The 22,069-nt window shown below is 40.4% G+C and overlaps 1 protein-coding gene and 1 long non-coding RNA gene across 2 annotated transcripts in view; both read right to left on the bottom strand.

The window, feature by feature from the left end:
- PPTC7 (protein phosphatase targeting COQ7) overlaps window positions 1-21,829 on the bottom strand; it is a 41,032-nt gene extending 19,203 nt beyond the window's left edge. The window contains exon 1 of the mRNA XM_081539954.1: window positions 21,313-21,829. Within this exon, the coding sequence (XP_081396080.1) occupies window positions 21,313-21,538 (226 nt within the window). The 5' untranslated portion in view covers window positions 21,539-21,829. The remainder of the gene's footprint in view (window positions 1-21,312) is intronic.
- Window positions 9,015-11,840, bottom strand: LOC145525911 (uncharacterized). Its single transcript, XR_014068499.1, has 2 exons — window positions 11,790-11,840; window positions 9,015-10,962 (listed from the first exon to the last, which is right to left on the bottom strand). It is a non-coding gene; the product is annotated as an uncharacterized LOC145525911 (long non-coding RNA).
- Window positions 21,830-22,069: the final 240 nt, after the last annotated feature.

The raw sequence follows: 22,069 nt of genomic DNA, 5'->3' as shown, positions 1-22,069 counted from the left end.
TTTGCAACCCCACAGACTGTAACCTGCCAGGCTCCTCTGTCCATGGGATTCTCCAGGCAAGAATACTGGAGTGGGTAGCTATTCCCTTCTCCAGGGGATCTTCCAAATCCAGGGACTGAACCCACATCTCCTGTGTCTCCTGCACTGAAGGCAGATTCCTTACCCACTGAGCCATCTGGGAAGCCCATTATCTCATGTATATACAAAATTAAATTGAAAAAAAAAATTTTTCCCTTGTGATGAAAACTCCTAGGATTTGCTCTTTTAACACCTTTCATATATAACATACAGCAGTGTTAATTATACTTATCATATAATTTAAATTGTACACTACATTCCTAGTATTTAATATAACTGGAAGTTTTTACCTTCTGATTGCCTTCATTCAATTACCCCTCACCCATTCCTGCCTCTGGTAACCACAAACCTGATTTCTTTTTCTCTGAGCTTGTTTCTGAAGTGTAAATGGGCCATATGTATATTTTTTGTACTTTCAACTTACACACTTCAAAGAACATATCTGGTACAAAAGTAGCAAGGTGCTTATATATGCATCTCTGAAAAACTGACTTAACATAAAATGAACACATTAAACTGTTTCTCTGGTAATGGCACTTAATAAACAGAAGTGGAACACATCCTGAAAAAATAAGAGGAAACAGAGCTGGAAGACAGTCAAGAGGCTGACAAATAATTTATCACTTTGCGGCAGAAGCCTTCCCATCTCTTATGACCAACCAACAGGCAAATTTCATGTTTTTTTCCTCCCCCTTTGGCCATGCTTTGTGATAAGTTTCCCAACCAGGGATTGAACTCATGCCCCTTGCAGTGGAAGCAAGAAGCCTTAACCACTAGCAGCCAGTGAAGTCACAAGGCAAAATTTCCCTTTAGGGCAAATCCAAATTAGTTGATTAGATATGTCTGTGATTTGTTTCACATTATTAGTGGGGTGTGTGTGTGTGTGTGTGTGTGTGTGTGTGTGTGTGTGTGACACAGAAGAGTAGATGAAATAAGGCTGGCCATGAATGGATAACTGAAGTTGAATGAGAGATACACTCATCCTTCTACTTTGATATATACTTGAAACTTTCCATTATAGAAAATTTAAACAGTAATAATAATAAGAAAAAAGATCCTTCTGCCTGCCACGTGGAGAGCAAAACCAGTAAAGGGATGAGTCCGGAGACTGTCCCAGTGGCCCAGTCAGGAAACAGTGGCAGTGCAGTCAGAGTGCAGGGATTCGGGATCCAGTGAAACAAAAGGACTCACAGGTAGACTGATGGGGTGCAGAGAGGAAGGCGGAAAGAGAAGCTTCAGGGATGGCTGACATCTACCCTCCCAGTGAGAAGTATTGCTGTTTTTCAGGCAGTTGTAAGGCTATCTAGAAATTCTTAGGAAAGTTTAGTGGGAGCTTCTTTTGAGGAATTCTTACTTCACTAGGGGTAAGATTTTTTTACCACGACTTAAATGCAATAATTTGTGTTAAAACATAGCATGCAATTATAGTCCTTGCAACTCCATCTGATGAGTCATTCATTCTTTTCAAACTACTGTTTGCTCAAGGAAAGAATTTCTTTTTAACCAGTCTCTGATCTGAGAGCCACAATTAACTTTAAATACAAACTGGTTTCATCTACAAATGCCCTTCAGAAGAAAACCATTAAAACCTGAGATAATGTTGAGAGTTGATCCTGGCACTCACTAAACAATCTGTCAACAGGTTACAGAGTCTGACCTGGCACAGCCCCTCAACATTAATCAGATTTCTCCCAGAATAGAGCATAACCTTTCAGGCACCTGTTTGCTTTTATATGGGAAAAAGAACCCAGACAAAACTCCATTTGCAAATCTTGTTAGGGTAAAAAGGGATTCAAAAAGCATGTAAACTTTTCAATAAATCTTTGGGGGGAAAGTCTTAGTACACATACAAAGTTTACTTACACAGAACAAGTTATATAACAGAAAGAGTTGCATTTGGGATTAGAACCAGGCCAAAACCAGAGTAACCTACATTTGAAACCTAGTTTATTCATATTAGGCAGTTATTTCTACAAGAAAACGAGTATTTCCTCTCTTGCATAAGCAAAAGCTTCAATCCACAGAGAGAACACTTCCAATTAAATAGTGGAACTGATCCATATATAAAAGGAAATTTCATTGAAGTAAACAACTGTTAAAAGAGAGATTGCTTTAGATCTCGAAGATATCAAGCAACAAAGGATAAGAATATCCCTAGGAGCAGACGGCTACAGTGAACGGTAGGAAACAGAGGTTGAGGGAGGTGCACCCTGCCTCTGGGAAGCTCACCTTCTTTTTTTTTTTAATGCTTTTCTTTTTTTTTTAATTAGTTTATTTATCTATTTTTTAACTTTACAAGTTCACCTTCTAGTGGGCAGCTAGACCACTCACTCACAGAACTAGACAAACGGCTCCCACAAACGCTGCTACTGAAGAGTCAAAAGCAAGTGGTTAATGCTTACGGTGCACTGTGTGAGTGGAGCAAGCTTTCCCTAGGAAGTGGCATTCAGATCTGGCCCTGGAAGGTAAGTCAGATTCCCACAGGCAGGAAAGGGTAATTAAAGGAAAAGAACAGCAAATTAGGTGCTGCTGGGGCCTGGGTGAGTGGCACAGAAGTTGAAGTATGCAGGGCAGGAGCTAAAGTTGTAGTGGGCCCAAAATTGCATTCCGAGAACTTTAAGCTTTATGCTATAGACCTGTGCTGTCCAATATGGGAGCCACCATCCATATGTGGTCATTTAGTTTGAAATGTAGCTAGTTTGGATTGAGATGAGCTGTTAAATGTAAAATACACTCTGGATTCCAAAAACATAGTACCCCCAAAACTGTAAAATGTCTTACGTTTCATGCTGAACATATATTTCAGATATACTAGGTTAAATAAAACATAGTAATTGAAATTAACATCATCCATTTTATTTTACTTTTTTAAATGTGGCTACTAGAAAATTTAAGATTACATATATAATTTACAGTGTACTTCTACTGAAGAACGCTGCTCTCAACAATAGAAATATCAAAAGTTTTTGGGTAGAAGTGTAAAATCCAATCTATATTTTAGAAAAGTAATCTTGAGAGCAGTGGAGAGAACAGGTTAAGAGAGGTAAGAAGTCAGGCATCAGCTGTGAGATTTTAGGTTAAAGGTAATGGGAAAAGTAAAACAATCACTGGAAATACAAAGAACATAAAGACAACAGGGCTCTACATCAATATGTTTTGTATCAATAGGTATGAGTGTTGATTTCTGGATTTCAGGAGTGAGTATTGATTAGATGATTCCCCAGTTAGGAGGGGGTAAAAATGCCTTTAGAATATACTGACTTCTGTCTCAAGAATGCTGATTTTCAGGCACCAGTGGGGTATTTTTGTGGACATGCTCTGTATGAAGTTGGGACCTTAGATTCTGCAGCTAGGAAGGCAATCAGGGCCAGATCTTTGACAAAGGTCTAGTACCGACCCCATGGGACAGATCTTTGACAAAAAGGTCTAGTACTGACCCCATGGATGCCCAGGGAGAATAGAGCAAAAAGTTGAAGGAGTTAAGGGGAATTTTATCTTAGAAATAAGAAATGAAATGAAATGTTAGTCACTCAGTCATGTCAGACTCTGCCCACTGTCATGGAATTCTCCAGGCAAGAATACTGGAGTGGGTAGCCATTCCCTTCTCCAGGGAATCTTCCCAACCCAGGGATCGAATCCGTGTCGCCTGCATTGCAAGCAAATTTTTTTTTACCATCTGAGCCTCCAGGGAAGCCCTAGGAATAAGAATTCCTGGCCAAATAGCTCATTTGTGAATTGCATTCTTATTCTAGGCATCAAATTACAAAAACAGATATAACTGATTAAGTTTAAAGGAACAGCTAAGTAACACAATTTGTCAGAATGATATACCAATAATTTCTTTAGAGATGAAGAGAAGTGAAGCTGAAAAGGTGGATGGAAAGGCTTTGAATGCCAAGATAAAGAATGTGCACCGAATATAGAAGTTATTTCCTTTAACTCACTGTAATCATCTTAGGTCTCCATTAATAACATTCTGTCAGCCCATGTCTAGTTGAAGTATCTGCTTTAACCTAAGATCCAATTAAGACCATTATTAGATTAAGATAATGGTTACATATCTGAAAGAGCTGAGCAAAAAGGCTGAGAGGAAACAACTATAGGGCACAGAACATTCCTTTAGTTGTACCATTTACAACGGGAAATGTCAAGTTTTATGAAGTGGGAAATTGGCAACTAGAGAATATTTATATTTATGATTTTTATAAAATATTTTGCTAAGTTTTCCATAGACTGCTTTTCTACAGTAAGCTTAAAAGAAAGGAGATATACCTCCCTGGTATACCTCCCATTATTTAAATGTATCGTTTTACAGGAAGAAAATTCTTAAAGTAACAGACAATTTCACTTTTCTAACTGAACACATTTTTGTCTTTGCCTATGGTTATAACCACATAAAAACAAAACCTTGCTGTACTTGGAAAAAAAAAAATCACTTAGCTTTTTATTAACTCAAAATTTTACCTTTATTCTAAGCCAAAAGTTCAAGGGAAAAAAAGATTTGGTAAGTAAGCTAAAACTGTGGAAGCTTAAAAATCTTCTTTTCAACTACATATGGCCACCTAACTGTGTAGTTGTAAAAGGCTCACCTTGAACAAGATTTTGAACTAAGTGAACACCACCAGCCTGAGTTTCTCCATCATTATCCATTATCAGTAATCAGCACGAGGCTGCCATTCTTCTTAAACTCTTCCTACTATATTCATCTTCAGATCGACATGTGATTTGTTATAAGGCATTTTCTAGAAGAAGGTGATGCCCCAAAAATAAACACTAAGTTTCAATTTTAATATAAAAATCAGTGAAGAAAAATTGGTCATTTGTTTTTATCCAACAATAGCTCTGACAGAATTTCAAATACTAAGTAGTACCCAAAGGTAATAGAGTTTTATTCCTTGCATCTTTGATGATCTCGAGGCCTTTTACATTGAGCCTCATACTCTCTAATGAAGCAAGACAGTTCTACAGGGATTGTTTCTCCATCAGTGAAACACACTTCCTATCTACTAGAATGGGTAATTGATAGTGAACTGAAACTCCAGAGGAGAAACTGAGTAAGCATCTGGCTGGATCACAAGAGTTGAATAATAAAAGCAGCAGGAGACCCTCTGTACCCAACGGATAAGGGTATCTGGTTTTACCCTTTCTGCAGTGAGTGCTCATCTAATGAGGAACTGGTTAGGCAGTATCGATTGCAGTGCTACAGCCGGTTTCTTTTCAGATGCTGAGGCTCTTCTTCAAATACGAAATCTAGGGTTCTCAGAGCCTACACTATTTGTGGAGAGACATCACAACCTGAAGCATTATAAGTAGAGAAAAATGGGAACGGAGTATAAACTCACTTTCTAGCAAATGCAACAGATCACACTTGTATCAACAATCCTGAAGCCTCAACTATTTGGGCATTAAGAACACTCCCCTGTGATTCAGGACTGTGAAATGTATCTGCAAATAATTATCCCGAAGGGAACAAAAAGAGGGATTACTGGAAAAATGTATTTAAGAGTTGATTTATTCAGAAAAGTACAATTTGCTTTGACTAAAACTCTTTTCAGTTCTCTAGAGATGAAATTATATAGATTATGATGTCCTTCCTGCTTTAACAAGCAAGATATATTCCCTTTGCAAGGTTTCCCCAAAGTAACCACTATGCATTAGTCACGATGAAACATGCATCTCCGAATTCTCCAGATACCAAGTCTACGTCAAGAACTCAAGATCTCTAAGTAAAACAGCTAACTCAAAGCTGAGGCAATAAAGCTGAAAGGATGGAAGAAAGAATGGTTCAAACTCTGTGATAAAATGTGTGAAAAGGGAACCTGTCAGCAAAACTGTGCTAAAGAAATAGTACTGTCTAGAACAGTTAACAAAGCTCAAAAATGGACTCAAAGGAGGAATAAATGATCTATTTTATGTTTTAGAATTCTAAAGAAAATAGCTATTCCTTTCTAGCTCAGTAAACATGAAATTACTCAATAATTAATCAAATTAAAATGCACACACATACATATATACATTTACACCTGTTGTCCAGAATAATTCATTAGTTAGAGATTGTAATCTCCAGAAGATGATTAGGAAATGACAGCGTGAAGGCAAAGAAACTCCAAGTCAACCTTTTTAAAAGAAAAAATGTTCTTTTCTCTAACTTCCTTTACCTCTTCTGTTTCAATACCAAATATTTAATGTGGAATGATGTGTTTGGACTTAACTGTGGCTGAGGACCTTGGGTATCTTAAAAGTTGAGGGTAAAGTCACAGATAAAGGTCACTTCACTCTTTTCTGTGCCGCAATAGTATCTTAATCAAATGCTAAATGCTGTTGGCAATGCTTTTTGGACAGGAGGAAGCAACAGACAAATCATCTGGGTGTGGGGGGTCACACTGATTTTAAGTTATGAACAGTAGACACTGGGCCCTTAGTGTGTTACAGAATAAACGGCTTCTATTAAAGCTAAGGATTTTCCATTTCTAGTTATTAGGAAATGTTACACAATGCCTAATAATTTAACCTTTAAATACGAAAGTAACAGCAATGAAAGTCCAGCCATCTGACGCATGCCTTGTACTGGCCCTTTAAGTTAACAGAAAAATTTCCCTTCTATTTATAAGATTAGATATAGAATTTTGGTCTTAAAGGTTAACCTAATATTCATAACAATTAAGCCACGGGGCTTCTCTGGTGGCTGAGTGGTAAAGAATGTGTCTGCCAATGCAGGAGATGGGGTTCAATCCCTGGGTTAGGAAGATTCCCTGGAGAAGGAAGTGGCAACCCACTCCACTGTTTTTGCCTGGGAAATCCCATGGACAGAGAAGCCTGTGGGCTCCAGTCCACGGGGTTGCAAAGAATCAGACATGACTTAGGAACTAAACAACACCCAAAGAGGATACTATTTTATCCCCTACTTTCTTCATCCCTCTATAAAAATAACAGCTGTTTTTTACTAAAATACCACCCTCTGGGAGAGGTCAAGTCACACGCAACCATGGCAATAAATGGTTTGCTTTTTTTTCAATTAAAAAGTGAAAACAATTCTTTTGATTAAGGCTGCCAAATGAGGAACTGACCCTTAATTTCTGAATACTAATTATGTTTTCAATATATTGTTGAAAACAATATATTGTTCACTTAAGTAATGACCTTCAGGTGGCAAAACAAGTAATTTTTTTCTTCTTTTTATTTTCCATACTTTCCCATTTTTTCAGTAATAAGTACATGTTACCTTTCAGGGAGAAATGACAAACTATACAAGTTCAGTGAGAACTGCATTTTACACTTACATTAAATATTAAAGCTATTCAACATTTTATTGAGTATTTCCTATATGTAAAACATTGTGGTGAAAGGGAGCCAAAGAGATTTACATATAGTAAAAGATTTCCTGCCCAGAGGAACTTAAAATCAAGTGCTGTGATGGGGGGAGTAGGGTTGAGAGGCTTAAGATAAACAGCTATAATAAAACAAAATAAATATATGCACCACTAAAACCAAAACTAAGGAAGATCAGATTATATCCGGCTGAAGAAATTACCAAAGTATTCATGGAGAGGTGTCTGATGTGAGCCTGGAAAGATGAAAATACAAGTTGTGCAAGAGGAGGCTGAGGAGAGAGGCATTTCAGACAGTTCCCTGTGATTTTTACTAATATGGATAAAGTACAAGTAATAAAGGTGAGGTTACAGCTCTAAGAGCAAAGAAATCTCACCTTCAGGTAAACATCTATCATTCCCCTACCACGAACTTCTAACCAGCAATTAGCCAAACAATGCACTGTGGGAGTTAAGGCATCTGGGAAGTCCCTCAGAAGCAAAGGGCTGGCCTGAGGCCACCAAAGTTCCAGTTCTTGCTGTACTGACAGTTCAGCAAGCCTCACTGAGGTCTTTCTCTGTTTTAATCAGGGGGCTTTTCTCAATTATTAGCCTAGGAATAGTTATAACTAACTCATGCTTTCGAACTGTGGTGCTGGAGAAGACTTTTGAGAGTCCCTTGGACAGCAAGAAGATCAAACAAGTCAATCTTAAAGGAAATCAACCTTGAATTCACTGGAGACTGACGCTGAAGCTCCAATACTTTGGCCACCTGATGCGAAGAGCCAACTCATTGGAAAAGACTCAGATGCTGGAAAAGACTGAGAGCAGGAGAAGGGGGCAACAGGGGATGAGACGGTTGGATGGCATCATCCACTCAATGGATCTGAGTTTGAGCAAACGCCGGGAGATGGTGAAAGTCAGGGAAGCCTGGCGTGCTGCAGTCCGTGGCGTCACAGAGAGTTGGACATGACTGAGCAACTTAATAATAAAGGGCTTCCCTTGTGGCTCAGCTGGTAAAGAATCTGCCTGCAATGTGGGAGACCTGAGTTTGATCCCTGGGTTGGGAAGAGCCCCTGCAGAAGGGAAAGGCTACTCACTCCAGTATTCTGGCCTGGAGAATTCCACGGACTGTATAGTTCATGGGATCACAAAGAGGCAGACATGACTGAGCGACTTTCAAAAAAAAAATAGTACTTAGACCAAGCAAAGACTATCTCAGTAAAACACGTGTCCAACTCTTTGCAACCCCATGGACTGCAGCCTACCAGGCTCCTCCACCCATGGAATTTTCCAGGCAAGAGCTGGAGTGGGTTGCCATTTCCTTCTTCAGAGGATCTTCCCGACCCAGGGATTGAACCTGGGTCTCCCGAATTGCAGGCAGATGCTTTACCATCTGAGCCACCAGGGAAGCCCTTAAACAAAGTTTTAAGTGATCATTTTTGGCTTCAAAGTCATTATAAACACATTGGGCAAGGGCACAGGCTTTGGAGTCAGATCTGGGTTCAAATTCCAGCTCCAGGACTCGGATGAGGTGTACTAAGGGCACCCTGGGTAGCATTTTGAGCCTCATTATCTTCACCTTAAATGGGAATCAACTCATGAACATCAAGTCCTGGTGTGAGAGAACAGGGATAATGGTGTAAAGACTGCCTCATTACAGTGCTCAGCTCATGGCCAACATGCAGTAAATTAGTGTTATGCCTCTCTTTAAAAAAGGCCACGTTATAGACTGTGTATATAGACTCTGCAGCGATCAGAAAAAATGAGTTCTTTGGTCAGTGTCAGCTGCAAGCTTGACAAACACTGGACTATGGGTTTCAATCAAAAGACAATTCCCACTCATGAATAACATCTAAAAGATGAGTGGTCCATTCGGCTTTCCCGGTCACACATCCACTACCATTCAATATTCCATTAATCATTTAACAGCAACATTTTCAAGCACCAAGGAACAAATCTATATTTGTCTCCAAAAAAATACACAAAGAAAAAAAGATTCACTTGCATCTTGAGGAAGTAAACTAGCTTTCTTTTTCCAGAAATGACTCTGAAGTAACCTTATTTAACAAATATCTCTTAAGCGCCTGCTGCCTACAATGTGCCAAGGTTCACACTTCGAAATTTATCGTTTTAAATGGGGAATCTTATAACAACAACTAACACATAGATGTTAGTGGACCTAACGATCTCCTGAGCTTACTATAGTAACAGCAACGCCTCTATCATAACTTCCCTCTCCTTATTGTGACCCCCTTCAGGGCTGAGACTTTTTCATATTGGTAACATCTTTCATCCCCAAGTGCTAGCGGGGTTCCCGGCACAACAGTTCTGAACTCCTGCTGCACACTGAGATGACCTTTGGAACCCAAACCCCACCTACGGAGCCAGTAGGCCCAGGGTAAGCCTGGGCCTTGTAAGAAAGTATAAAAATCCAAACTGCACAGGAGATTCTAACAAGACTCAGCTTCTTCGGCACACTAAGGACTCCATAAAGTCCAGATGGACACATGCATGCCCAAGCCAAATGACTGTGCCTCTGAAATGCCTCTTCTACCAATCAATTCCATTTTCAATTTCCAAAGTCGACTCTTCTCTTGCATTTCCTAACCCAATTACAAGCAGCCAAACCCAGCCACACTTTCAGGCTTGAAACCTTCAAGAAGCCTCTAGAAGTAAAACCTCAAAGTCAACTCCAATTTCTCTTTCTCCTTCAGCCTCTTTGTCCAACTATCATTAAGTCCTGTTGATTTTATGTCTGCATTGTGCCTGAAGCCCAGCTATTTCCCAGTGTCCCTAGTTAAACCCCCTTCTAGCTCAGACCATTTCAGGAGCTTCCTAATTGGTCTTTTGCCTTCTGATTTCTCATTATATCCTCTATACCTTTTTTTTTTAAACAAGATTGTTATGTCCATATTATATTTCTTGTCAAATACCTTCCATGGATATATACTTATTTACTTGTATTTCTAAGAACATTCTCTAGAAGAATATATAAGAAACTGATATCACTGGTTTCTTCTGGGAGAGGAACTTCTGCAGCTAGGAGACAAGGAAGGGTGAGAGGGAAACTTCACTGTACGCATACTTTTGAATTTTCAATACTCTCTGCATTTTGTACCATCCAAATGTGCTGTTTCTTCAAAAACAATCAAACTAAACCCAAAACAACAAAAGCAAAAACATCTTCTATAGCTTTCTACCAAAACCGAAAAACAAAACGACACCCAACACGGCAACTGTGACCTCTGACAACTTGCTCTTAATCTGCTTTTTAACATCAACTCTCCGTCATCCTTCCATCTCCACCTTGCCAGCCAAAACTACTCTCCAGCCTCAAAACAGCTGTATTTGGGAAGTCTTCTGTGCCTCTGCTGATCACTCAATCTGGAGAGCCTTACCAATCTCCTCACTTCCCTCAATTTTAAAACCGATCTCTGGAAGCCCGACTCCATGTTTCCACATCTCCTAACGTGTATGTATTCTTTTATACTGTTCCTGCGCATATGTGAACTTCACGGGACTATGAAGCTTCAGAGCTGAAATCTGTTTTGTTCTTGGGTCTTTTCCACAGCATCTAACAGGAAACAACCAGTAAACGATGAATTCAGTTGACTGTACTGGTGAGTTAGAATACCAATATTCTAGTATACCAACTGTCACCTGAGCACTTCAAAAAGAGAAGTAATCCATTGGGGGTGGGGGAGAGGGATAAATTGGGAGACTGGGAATGACATATACACACTACTAAAATAGATAACTAATAAGAACTTACTGTATAGCACAGGGAACTCTACTCAATACTTTGTAATGGCCTCTGTGAGAAAAGAATCTAAAGAGTGGATATATATATAACTGATACACTTTGCTGTATACCTAAAACTACATTGTAAATCAACTTTATTCCAAGGAAAATTAAAAAAAGAGAGAGAGAGAGGAAATGAGCCCATTACCTCATCCTAGAGTTGCACAAGGTGTTGTGCTCTCCTCTCACAGAATGTTAAACTAAGCCTGAATGGAAAGACTTGAAAAGGAGTCTTGGAGATGACACAGCTCCCAGCATTCTTTGCCACTAACTGGCTGTAGGACACTGACCAAATAAGTTCTCTAAACTTTATAGTTTTCTCATCTGTGAAATAAAGGGCAGGAGGACAAATTCTCCGCAGAGTTCCTTTTTCTAAGATTCTAAGTCACAATGCAAGACAAGGGAGCCTGTTTTAGAAATTCTATAAAATAAAAGTTAACAGGCACAAACTAAGTCACTAGCCATGTCCAATTCTTTGCAACCCTATGGATGGTAGCCTGCCAGGCTCCTCTGTCCACAGGATGCTCCAGGCAAGAATACCAGAGTGGGTTGCCATGTCCTTCTCCAGGGGATCTTCCCGACCCAGGGATCGAACTCACATCTCTTACGTCTCCTGAAATGGCAGGTGGGTTCTTTACCACTAGCGCCACCTGGAAAGAATATTACATTTACCGTATGAACTAGTTTTGAAGCAACAATCCATTGCAGGCTTCTCAGTTTATCCTTTCCCATTAGTATACCACCTCATGTATGTTTTCAGAGAATTTCAATAATGATTTAGAGAGTAAAAACAATGTCCCATGTCCTTTTACTTCAGTTTTAACCACCTGACTAGAATGTTCGGGAAGTTTTTTCTCCTTTAAGCCACTGACAAAAAGGAAGGCCAACCATTTTTCAATTTGAAATTCTGATAAAATACAAGATAGCTATAGATTAACTGGCTTCACTGAATTCAGATCATCTGTAAATGATTTAATATATATGTGTAAAATTTATTCACAAAACACACCAAAGACCATTAATTGTTCAGTGAATTCAGTGTACATGAACAAGAAAACTAAGATAAATGTGGCTTCTCAAGAATTAAGAAGTGGATTTTTAAAAACAATACATGCATAAGACATCTCTGTTTATACTTTCTCATTTCATAGCAATACTGATGACCATATTGCCGATTAGCATTCAACTTAGAGGCCATGAACAGTTTTCTTGTGTAAATAGCTCAAATCTATTTTCTAATCCAAAACTGCTACCCAAACACTGATGTAAAAACAGAAGCAGTCTTTATTTGCTTCATTCAGCATAGCTAACCTTTTGCATCTACCTCAAATGACAGCACAGACTACTTTGATAAGTCAAAAACCTACTGGCGACAGCATCCTTGAAAGATCAAAATGTACAGTCACAGTAGTAAAAAAAGAAAGAAGTTCCCTCATCATAAGGGAATGAGCAAAAAGAAATGAATAAAAGGAAAATCAGTGCAAAAATGTGTTGGAACTGGCTTGAGTCAAAATAGTACTCAGTCACTAAACAGAAAGCACTCTTTGTAGTAAGTCACTTTTGTAGTCGCTGGCAAAGTTTTTGCAGTCATTTTGTAGTCTGTGGGATTCATACCAACAATTCAATTAATTCTAGAACTATTCACCAGCTACAAACTTATTCACCTCAGAAACAACTGTTTAAGAACCTAGTAAATTCATAAATTGTTAAACATGACAGATTCAAGATCAACAATAAACTTATACATATATATTTTTTCTTTTTTAATTTTTACTTATTTATTTTTGTTGCTCTGGGTCTTCATTGCTTTGCACGGGTTTTCTCTAGTTGCTGTGAGCGGGGGCTACTCTAGTGGCAGTGCGCAGGCTCCTCCTGCTGCAGAGCACGGGCTCTAGGCGCTCCGGCTTCAGTAGTTTTGACACAGGGGCTCAGTAATTGTAGTTTGAAGGCTCTAGAGCTCGAGCTCAGTGGCTGTGGCACAGGGGCTTAGCTGCTCCGAGGCATGTGGCATCTTCCTGGACCAGGGATCGAACCTGTGTCCCTTGTATTGGGAGACAAATTCCCATCCACTGCACCACCAGGGAGGTTCCAACAATAAGCTTACTGATGAGAGTAATTTCATAACAAATGGAAAGGTATGAATTTGTATAACTTTTTTGGAGGGACCTACACTACTATTTAAATCAGAAGCCTTTCAAAAGTTCACAGCCTTAGACTCAGGAACTCCTCTTCAAGGAATTTATCCTAAGGAAATATTCAAATGTAGAGATATTTACTCTAGTGTTACTTGTAACAGAAAATTGGAAATAATCTAAATAACTAAAAATAGAGGACTTCATGGGCTATACATGCAGTAAAATATGATACCTACGATTATTAGTATGGAAATATGCTCAAGTTACATTACTTATTAATAACATTACAGAGCAGAATATATAAGTAACCCGATCTTACTTGCTAATTTGTATACATACAATTGTATACACACGAAAGTTAGAGGAAACCACACTGACTGTAACTGAGTTATAAATTACAAGTACTTTATACTGTGCTTTTGTGAACATGTGTTACTTTTATAAGCACAAAACAAAATCATTTATTTAAAAGCACTAGATGCGCAAGAGAAAACTTAAGTTCAAGTCCCAGCTCTGATACTAGCTGTACTAATCTTACTGATGAGTCAACTTTATAGATGAGGAAACAGACACAGATTAAGCAGAGACAAGAGCAACTATCTCATAGTTAAAAGATTAAATAAGGTAAAACAAAAATACACTGTAAAATCTAAAGCACTGAATAAAGCACTGGTAAGCTGAATCATATTTTGTGTCAGATATTGAACAAAGGCTTACGAGAAAACAGAATGAAGTATCTTCACTCTTTAAAGAAAAGTTTCTGCTCCTTCACCACCCCACCACCACCACCACAGCATTCCCCTAAAATCCAGTCTGGGATCCCATTCAAAAGTATTTAGCATCTTCTTTAAAATTTTAAACTGGAACTTCGGTGCCACTTGTCAACTCAAGTTTAAATGAGTAAGTGTGTGTTATCAGCCCAATGCCTTCTGCAGTGTGTCAGTTTTTGCAAAAAATGTTTTGATTTATGATGCAATTCTGTGAACTGTGTGAACTGTTTAATAACAGGAAACAAATGCTTTTAGATCTCAGAGAGATAGAAAACTATCAGATTTTAAAAATATTTGACAACTCTCAAACAAGACAGATCACTGAATTTAATGCAAATGACAAAAATTAGGGTATAGGTAACCAGTTCTTAAAATGAGACCGAAAGTTAACACTAGCTTTGAAAGGCAAACTCAGAAAGCACACCATTCTTCAACTGACAGAAAAGTAAAACTTCTTTAGACAGAACAAACTGTCAACTTACTTTTCCAAAGCATTTTCCTGAAAATTCTGACTTTAAGTCCCAGTTAAGGCCTCTCTAAAAGGCACAGGGACCTTTATAAAATGAATTTGACATTTAGTTTGAACTTGACATAAGCGTTTATTCAAAGGACATTGGTTGTAGGTCAAATACTCTGACCTGGTGTAGTGGTTCTTGAGTCACAGGAGTACAAACTCCGTTTGGACACTGTTGAAACCATTCAGGTCGTGTATTGGCCAGTTTCAGAAAGCAGGGCTAAAGTTCAGGAACAGCCTCCTCTAATCCAGGTTCCCTCAACTCCCCTCCCCCCAAAACACCCACAGCACAACCAGCGAATATCTACCTCTTACCTTCTGCCACAATTTAAAACCTTTTAACAAAAGTATATTTTCTAAAAAGTATTAACAGTCACGCATTTAAAATGCAATTACTTGCTCTATTAAAAAAAAAAAGATTCATCCAGATTCCTTTAAGGAGATTATTAACAAACTGAGAGAGAAGCTGGAAGTTAGGAAAATTTAAAACCTAAGCTTGAGAATTCCTAGATTAAAGACTGAATAAAAGAAAAGCAGCTCTCTCTGACAGTATAACAAATGAGAAAATTACTTTAAAAATAATATGTCTTATACCTTATGAAAAGTACAATACACCTATGCAGCAAAATGAGAAAAATATCAGTGAACAGGATTTAAGAAACAAACAGCAAAATTCCTCTATCCGTTAACCCTGTAATCTATCTATTACAGAATGAGAGAATACCATAAGAGTCAAAGAGCAACTAGTCAGTGGCTATTTTTTTGTCAGTAGCTTCTTAAACCCTGCTGTTTCTATGAGTCCTGGAAGGCTCTTTTACTGAGCCAACAACTCTCATACTTCCTTAACATTCCACAATTTTCTCTCAAAAGCAAATAGATTATTATGAAATCCAGCATATTTAAAGTACTGATTGATCTCAGAACTTACATATCTGATTGCTGACATTTAAAAAATATTCCCCCTCTAGTAATAATTATATTAGAACGATATAAAATAGATACATAAAGACAACTAACTATATTGCTCACAGTTACAGCTATAATATGACTAGCAATTCCATTTCTTGGTATATACCCAAGAGAATAGAAAATATGTTTACAAAGAAACCTACACATAATGTGTCATAGCAGCTCTATTCACAACAGCCCCAAAGTGGAAACAACACAATGTCCATTAACAGATTTTTTAAAATGTGGCATACCCATAGCAGAATAGTAGTCAGCCATAAACAGGAACATACACTCCAGTGTAAATAAATCTTATAGTACTGCTTCTGTTTTATATTTTGGGTTTTTTTGGCCGTGAGGCATGTGGGATCTTGGCTCCCTGACCAGGGCCTGAACTGGCATCTCCTGCATTGGAAGGCGAAGTCCTAACCACTGGACTGCCAGGAAGTCCCAATATGGGTAAATCTTAAAAATCTTATGCTGAGTGAAAAAAGTCAGACACCAAAGACCACGTACTACATGACTTCATTCACCTGAAATGCCAAAAATAGACACATCTGTAGTGTCAGAATCTACTTTCTGTTGCCAGGAGCTGAGGGAGGGGAGTTGGGAAGTGACTAATCGTTAGGGGTTTTCTTGCAGAGTGATGAATAGGTTCTGGAACTAGTTAGTGGCGGTGGTTGCACAACCTTATGAATGTTGTGTTACTGAACTTTTCACTTTAAACGGTGAATGTCATGGCAGGTGAATTGTATATTTAAAAAAAAAAAATTCAGTCAGGGTCATGTCAGCTGAATGTTGACAGGTAGATCAGGTTGAATTCTGACTTTCAGAAAATTATGACTATATAAATGATGAGTCTGGTTTCCTGACCCAGCTTGAAATCTAGATAAGGGAAATTCAAAAGAGGGCTTCTTGAAAGGCTGAAATTAGCACACATACACAACTCCCCCCCAAGGTGACTGGTACTTTGTTAAAAGGGCAACTCACTTTCAGATATAGAGTTTTTTGATCAAGTATATCAAAATTACTATGACTGTTGGAAAACATCAAATTCTACCTAACCAATTCACTTCTAAATAAAATTTTGATCTTTATATTGTTCATGTAATCTTCATACTTTAAGACAACTACTTTTTATTTTAAAAAAAAAATTTTTTTTTGTTTGCTAATGCTGAGTGATTTATGGGATCCTAGTTCCCTGACCAGGTATCAAACTCTGTGCCCTGTGCAATGGAAGTGTGGAGTCCTAAACACTGGACTGCCAGGAAGTCCCAAGACAAACTACTTTTAAGATTGGCATAACTCACAGAAACATTTCACATTCCTGGCCAAATCAAAATTTTATCTAGAGGCTAGGATTTTATTTCTGTTTAAGGTTTCAAGTTAATCAAGCTTAAATAAACATCATCCAGTTTTACAAGAATTACTTTACAACTCAATACAACTCAAAGCCAGAACTCAGACAGCATACACCATGCTATCTTTTTTCAATAAACTGTGGTTTAGTATGCAGGGAGTTTTTGCTGCATTTTAATTATGAGTCATAGAATGAATAAACAAGTACATACACACATACACACCCTTAAGTGAGAAAAGCATTACCAGAATGATTTAACGGTACCAAAAGACAGACCAGTTCTGAACTCACCTATCTTGTTAAGAACACTTAACCAGTGGTGTAACAGAAAGAGGATTGGAACAGGGAATCTTGATGCTAGTCCTAATTCTGCCATTAACCTTGGCAAAGTAACCTTGTGGAGTTACTCCTAGTGGAGTAACCTTGGCAAAGTCATTTGACCCTCTGCAGACTTCTGTCTTCTCTTCAGTAAAATGAAAGAACTGGATTCCAAGGTTTGTAAACCTTACAACCCTCAACAGTCTTTGATTCTATTGTTAACCAGCTTACGGCTGTGAGAGGCCCAGCAATTACACACTAGGCAGCTCTCATATTTTTATGTACTTAAGCAACCACGCTGTATAGAGTAACAAGAGAACCCAGTATTAGTCACAGGCAAGAAGGAAAAAGAAAAGTGCACATAGCTCCTGCTGGTACTGGTTTACTCCTGTTGGACCTAATAAAGAGAAAGCACCTTTGCCAATTTTCCAGGGGATAGGAGTGGTTCCTATGTCTCACCACACCCACCATAGTTGGTTTTTCCTAAAAGAAATCCAGTGGGACTCTACAAAAATGTTGCAAAGCAGCAAGTACTTCTAATCACTGCATGACTAATAGGACAGATCAATTCTAAATTAAAGAAATAAAACAGCTTTCTCTTTCTAATACAAAAAGAAATAAACAGCTTTCATACCAAAGAGTCCTAAATGACCACAGTGAGTTGCACAGGTAACTTAGCAATACATAACGTCAACCCAAAGAAAACTAATTATCTATAGAACTAGAAGGCTCAAAGCACTGAGGTTCAACATAACATTATTCAACACAGCCTCTTTTTTCTGGCTGCTCCATGCAGCTTGTGGGATCTCAGTTCCCTTGTGGTGTGGTGTGCTGTGCTTAGTCGCTCAGTCGTGTCCGACTCTTTGGGACCCCATGGACTGTAACCCTCCAGGCTCCTCTGTCCATGGAATTCTCCAGGCAAGAATACTGGAATGAGTTGCCATTTTCTCCTCCAGGGGACCTTCCCAACCCAGGGATCAAACCCACATGTCCCATACTGCAGGCAGATTCTTTACTGACTGAGCTGCCATAAAACCTGGGCCTCGGCAGTGAAAGCACTGAGTCCTAACCACTAGGCCACCAGGGAACTCCTTCAACATAGTCTTTAATGCAACTCAGTTTACAACTCCAACTTCCAGAGTAAAAAGCAGTATTAAAAACTCACTGAGACTCATTACCTCTTCCACAGCAAGAGATAACCAGATCTGCCTATAATGGGATGGTGTAACTAAAATAGAGAAGTCACCATATGAATTGGTTTGTGGAAACCAAAGATCAAATGAAGCCAACTCAGAAGTTGCATCAGGTGGCTCTCAAGATGGCTTTCTGGAAGAACTCCTACAACACAGGACAGTCCTAGAGAACCTGTATTCCCTGATTTGCATACAATTCTCTCTCAAAACAGCTCTTTGTCAAATATGGCCAAAGACCATCCCTAGTTCACATAAGCCATCATCTGTCTGGTTATGTCTAGGAACATTTCTTTCAAGAGGGGTACAGAGCTGTAGTTCTTAATCTGGTACAACCCAAAGACCTCTAAATGGATCTCTAGGTGGCCCATAGGTGGATTCCATGTACTTCATGGCATCTCTGAAGTCTCCAAAGGCCTATGCAAAATTTTGTCTCTATGCTCATTTCTGGAGGGAGAGAGCCTTTGGACAGTGAACCAAGAGGCTGTGAACCAAGCAAAGTTAAGAACCACTGGTTTCAGCGCCAGATATAAAACAACATATCTACTGAAGGTGACCATGTGAATATAATAGGAAGTGAAGTCCACTATTTGAGATGAAAAATAACAAACAGTGCTATCTTTTCAAAACAAAAAGAAAATATATGATGGTCAGAAGTTTTTGAGGATCAGGTAGACCACTTCCCTCATCCTCTAGTCTCGAGGAGGAAAATGAGCTAAGAGGCTCTTGCCCAAAACCACAGATCACAAAGTGGTAAAGCTGAGAACCAAACCAGGCTGGCTTTCTGCCAGGATGGTATGTTTATAAATTTTTCAGAATGGATTTGATCAAAGTTTCACATATCCTTATGAATACCCCACTCCATTAAGAAGGTAGTCTTCAAAAAACTTCAAATCAAATTTCAGCATAGGCATCTGACACATTAAACTATTCCCTGAATCATTAATCAAATCACAGATCTTTCACATAAGCCAGCACATAGCAGATTTTTAAGGGGGAACCTTAGTGGCTCAATATCCTCTATCCTATTGCACTATAACAGCAACTTGAAAAAGCAGTACAGGTCACAAGCTTTTAACTGTGAAGTGCCTCGATTGTAATGAAAAAAGAACCACTGACAGACCTTTAAAAAAAAAAAAAGAAATCAGGGGCTTCCCCGGTGGTCCAGTGGTTAAGAATCTGCCTGCCAATGCAGAAGACATGGGTTCAATCCCTGGTTCAGGAAGACCCCACATACCACCGAGCAACTAAGCCTCTGCATTACAACTACCGAGCCCATGCACCTCAACTACTGAAGCCAGTATGCCCAGAGTACATGCTCAACAAGAGAAGCCCCTGCCTGCGGCAACTAGAGAAAGCCTGCATGCAGCAAGGAAGACCCAGCACAGCCAAAAATAAATAAAATAAATAAATAAATAAACCTTTACTCAGGGTCGAGCTGACTTTAGAGTGGATTTGTACCACTTCAATTTTCAAGTTCCCCCAGGGAACTGTACTCAGTACTCTGTAATGACCTATATGGGAAAAGAATCTAAAAACAAGTGGATATACGTGTATGTATATCTGATTCACTTTGCTGTACAGCAGAAACTAACACAACATTGTAAATCAACTATAATCCAATACAATTTTTTTTAAAAAACTTGCAAGTTCCCTTCTAAGGAGTCTTTGCCTAAACACTAAATGATTTTTTCAACCTACCTAATGGAGTCTTTCATAAATTAAACTGAAAACAACTTTTCTAGTGCTATCTTGATACACAGTACATGAGTAGAAGCAAAGATAATAGACTTATTCTGAGACCAAATTAAAAAGTAATTATTATCATAAAGTTACAGGACCTTGTGTTCCAATGCCAAGCTTTGGCTCAGTATATGCAATTTAAAGTAGTCAAAATACCCAATCTCACCTGAGAAGGGAAAACAAAGTGACATTTGAACTTGAGTTCAATGACAACGTGTCCTTCAATTTCACAGGAAGTGCTCTATTTATTAAGAGAGATTTAAATGGCATAGGAGTCACTGCCTCCAAAGACATGCATGATGATAAAGTTTCTGATCGCTTCTGAATTCTATTTAGCCATTTCTGCAAGCTCTAACTCTAGACTCCTAATCCCTAAGATGTAACTGGACTAGGCCCTCGGAAGCACCTGTGGCCTGAAATGGCTTTAACCAATTCTCAAGGCTTTCTTGGCCGCAGTGGAGAAGAGGGTTTGATCTTTCTATTTTGGGTCAAGGAGACTCTCTTTCACCCTAAGTGACCTCAAGTGGTCAAGATCAGTTTGCGAGTGATTTTTTTACCAGGCCAGCGGCCTCTGCTGCGAGACTCCGACAAGGATGGAGATATGGTCTTGGATCGAGGCGACGAAAGAATGCGGCTGAGCTGTGTGGGGCTTATGACAGCCAGTCTGCTCGGGAGCCCGCAACCCATAGCCGGGCCGAGGCGTCAGAAGCTCGAAGAAGCAGGGATCCCCAGGGCACGCAGAGGGAGGAGAAAGGGAGCGAGGGAATGAGAGCGAGGTTCGGAGCCTGCAGGTGTCGCCGGGGAAGGGGACGAGGTCGTCCGGGGCTAGCACTGCCAAGTGACTAACAGTGCAGTTCCGACTCGGACAAACTGGTCACATTCTCAGGCTGTGTGACCTTGAGCATGTGGCTCCACCGCTTAGCGCCTCAGTTTCCTCATCTCTAAACTGGGGGTTGATCAAGTGGAAAACGCACCTTCAAGCGCTTGGCACGGCGCCTGGCACCTAGTAAGCGCTCCGTACAAATGAGCTACTACTGGCTCACTGGCTCCTCTTACCGCCTGAAGGAGCAGGAAAAGCCCCGAGCAGGGGAGTCCCCAGGAGGCGGATCCGGGGCTGGGGACGGGGGACCGGCCGGGCACTCACCGAGCACGTCTGCTGAGCGGTGCCGGGCTACGAAGCACGCGTCGTCCCCATAGCAAGCGCCCTTCTTGAGGAGGCCCTTACGGAAGTCCTTGCCGAAGCCGCAGCCGGCCGTCACCAGCCCGTAGTCACCGCCGCCGCCGCCGCCTCCGGCCCTGGGGTCGGTCTGCGAGAGGCCGCCGAGCACGGCGCGGGCCACCAGTCGCCCGTACGAGAGGACCGAGAACATCGCCGCCGCCGCCCCCCCGAGGAGGCGGGGGGCCCGGGGAACAGGAGGACGCGGAGGCCCGGAGCCGGCTCTCTCCTCAGCCGCAGCCGAGCCGCCGCCGGGACGCTTCTCAAGGCGGCGTGCAGTTACCGCCGCCGCCCTTGCCCGACGCGCGGGGCCTCGCACACGCTCCGCCGCGCGCACTGGAGCCAGAGCGAGGTCAGAACCGGCGGCTCCTCCGCCTCAGCCCGACTAGGGTCCCGGCTGCAGCCACCGCTGCCGCCGCCATCTTCCGCTCCACTAGCGTGTTCCGGGCCGCGCCGGCAGCACCGCCCCCTTTATGACCACGCCTATAGCCCCGCCCACGACCCGAGGCTTAGGCCCAAGCCACGCCTCCTCGGCTTGGTGCCCTATGCAGTCACAGAGGTCGAGCTTGTGCAGAGGATGTGGTCACAATGTCTCCTGGGAGTTGTAGTCCGAAGGTTGTAGCCGCTTCTTTTACTTCACTGCCTAGCTTCAAGGACCTAGGAGGAGTTCCCAGACGCGAGACCG

Source organism: Giraffa tippelskirchi, chromosome 11, assembly GCF_054371585.1.
Source record: "Giraffa tippelskirchi isolate mGirTip1 chromosome 11, T2T-mGirTip1v1.2.pri, whole genome shotgun sequence".
Classification (NCBI taxonomy): Eukaryota; Metazoa; Chordata; class Mammalia; order Artiodactyla; family Giraffidae; genus Giraffa; species Giraffa tippelskirchi.
This window is presented reverse-complemented; position numbering and strand designations above follow the sequence as displayed.